The sequence below is a fragment of the Eucyclogobius newberryi genome, unplaced genomic scaffold, assembly GCF_026437365.1.
Source record: "Eucyclogobius newberryi isolate DKJ021-1_F unplaced genomic scaffold, fEucNew1.0.hap1 SCAF_17, whole genome shotgun sequence".
In the NCBI taxonomy this organism is placed as follows: domain Eukaryota; kingdom Metazoa; phylum Chordata; class Actinopteri; order Gobiiformes; family Gobiidae; genus Eucyclogobius; species Eucyclogobius newberryi.
This window is the reverse complement of record NW_027315801.1, coordinates 33,967,372-33,969,665: the sequence shown is the minus strand read 5'-3', so window position 1 is coordinate 33,969,665 and position 2,294 is coordinate 33,967,372. Positions and strand designations below refer to the sequence as shown.

General features: G+C 41.8%; 1 protein-coding gene across 1 annotated transcript in view; it reads right to left on the bottom strand.

The window, feature by feature from the left end:
* Positions 1-273: 273 nt before the first annotated feature.
* Positions 274-2,294, bottom strand: part of LOC140363551 (neural cell adhesion molecule L1-like protein) — a 49,870-nt gene continuing 47,849 nt past the window's right edge. Inside the window, exon 29 of the mRNA XM_072450182.1 lies at positions 274-1,642. Within this exon, the coding sequence (XP_072306283.1) occupies positions 1,432-1,642 (211 nt within the window). The 3' untranslated portion in view covers positions 274-1,431. The remainder of the gene's footprint in view (positions 1,643-2,294) is intronic.

The window sequence follows — 2,294 nt, the reverse complement described above, 5'->3', positions numbered from 1 at the left end:
ACCTCTAAAACTGGAAAAAGGTTATTTGATGATTGTAGACATTCTATTGATTCAGGAAAATACATTATTTTGAAAGATAAATATGAATGATATTAACATTTTCTGAACCCTAATATCACAATATTCATGTATTGCCTTTGTTTCGTGCTGATAGGCCTTTGTTACCATAGTAGCCTGGGTTAGTCATCTACTTTGTGACACAAATAACATTGAGGAATAATTTGTGTTATTTCACTGACAAATCCAGTCAAGAAGGTTGAATTAGAGCACACGTTGTACAGTTATTATATATTTAATATTTCAAAGACGCATGTAAAACAAAAATAGATAGAAAAACATGGCAGAATTATATTAACAACATTCACAACAGAACCAGTATCCATCTATATTTAGTATTTACATAATGTACATGAATGAGCTCAAAAGTACAGGAAGCAACGTGGAACAAAAGAGTTGTGACATTTAGTGCCGTTTATGTTGAGGTTTCACGATGGAAGTGATTTTCAACCTTTCAAACACTCGTGAAAAACAGAGACTCACCTGCAGTTCAAGAAATAATATAACATTTTACGAGAGTCCTGAGCAAAATTTGAATCTGAAAAATAATAAGCACAACAATCACTGCCAAATTCAGACACAGTGGCACGGACACAGCACCGCCACAATATTTGAAAAATGATGTGGTTTGATTTGCCACCAAATTTATTTAACCCAAAAAGTCTGCTCTAAACTTTGCAGTAAACTTAAATAAGCTTATCCATCTCCAGGGAGACGAGCAGATGACACCACCAGGCGACGTTACCAGGGCAGGTCTGCGGAGAGGCGAGCCCGTCCCATGTTTTTCAAGAAAATCAACAAACAAGTGAAGTGAATTACTGAATAAATGAATATGTTTAATGCCGTGCTGTGGAGTTTTCCAGCCGGAGGAACAAGCTGTTATTGTGTCCACTGCATTTGACCCGTCAATGCCGCTGGGGCCACCTGTCAGAAGCAGTGGTCAGTGCTCGTGGACTCGCCACATCTTCAGCTAATCTTGGTCAGGACATTCGCTGGATGATTTGACCTATTGTGAACGTTTTGAGTCGATGAACCCGGAGGAAACCCACCCAGACACAGAGAAACATTCAAACCAGGAGTCGAACCTGCGACCTTTTACTGTGGGGAGACCGTGCCGCCCAGACATCAGGCACATTCATTGTGTAAGGACAACATCAACATATAATGTGCTAGTGCAGTGTGTGGAGGCACTACAACCTGAACAGTGCCACCAAATGCTTTTCTTGTGTCCAGACTTGCAAAATGAGTTCCTTATTGATACCAGGTCCACTTATTGCTGTGTAAAGAGTTTGGAGACTCCTCTAAAGTCATTGGCAACAGTGTGTTATCTTATCTCTCTTCTTACCACGAGGAAAGCAGACGTCTCAGTCCATTTCAGGCCTGTACAACTTGACTGTGTCCATTGGGCTCGCTCACAGATCCCCGGTGCTTGGGTCCGGAATATTCACCTATAAATGACCCGTCTTCGTCAAACTCGCCGCCTCCGTCCGCATAGTCCCCTAAGCTGTCCCGGCTGAGGCTGTCCCCCATCCCATCGGTCAGGGAACACAAGCTGCCGTCCTTCAGTGGCTTTTCCTCGCTGTCACTGCCATCAACAAAAGGGGAAGAAGGATGGGAGAGGTCAGCGGTGCAGTGAACAGACACACACATTGTGAAGCACGGCAGGCAGATGTTCACGAGCAGCAAATACAGAGCTACGCAGCGACACGAGCACCAGAAGATACAACAGCAAGCAAACAACGAGCACGATTCACACGTACGTAATGAAGGAGGAGGGTATAGAATACACATATACAACGAATACTATTGCATCAGGGTCAGGGACATGTCATAATATGATTTATAGCTAATTTGAACTATCTACATCCTACGTTCACAGGATCAAACACCACAGCTTTAAAGGTACACTATGTCAAACACCACAGCTTTAAAGGTACACTATGTCACTTTTCTGATGGGAAAATTATTCTTTTACCTCGAATTTATTTTCATGTTTGATTGTTGCTGTTGAATAAAAGCAAAATAGTCTTAGGTTTAATGCCAAACTGTGGAATATTCCAAGAAAACTGCAAAAAACCTCCAGCAGAAAAGTTGGATGGTGCACTTTTAAAAATGTTTCGCTCAAAAACGTACACATGCTAAACCTTATAAACATCCAGGCAATAAAAACAAAGTGTGTTCAGGGATTGATTACATGGACAGGAGGATGGTTCCTGTTGCATTTGGCTCCAGAAAGT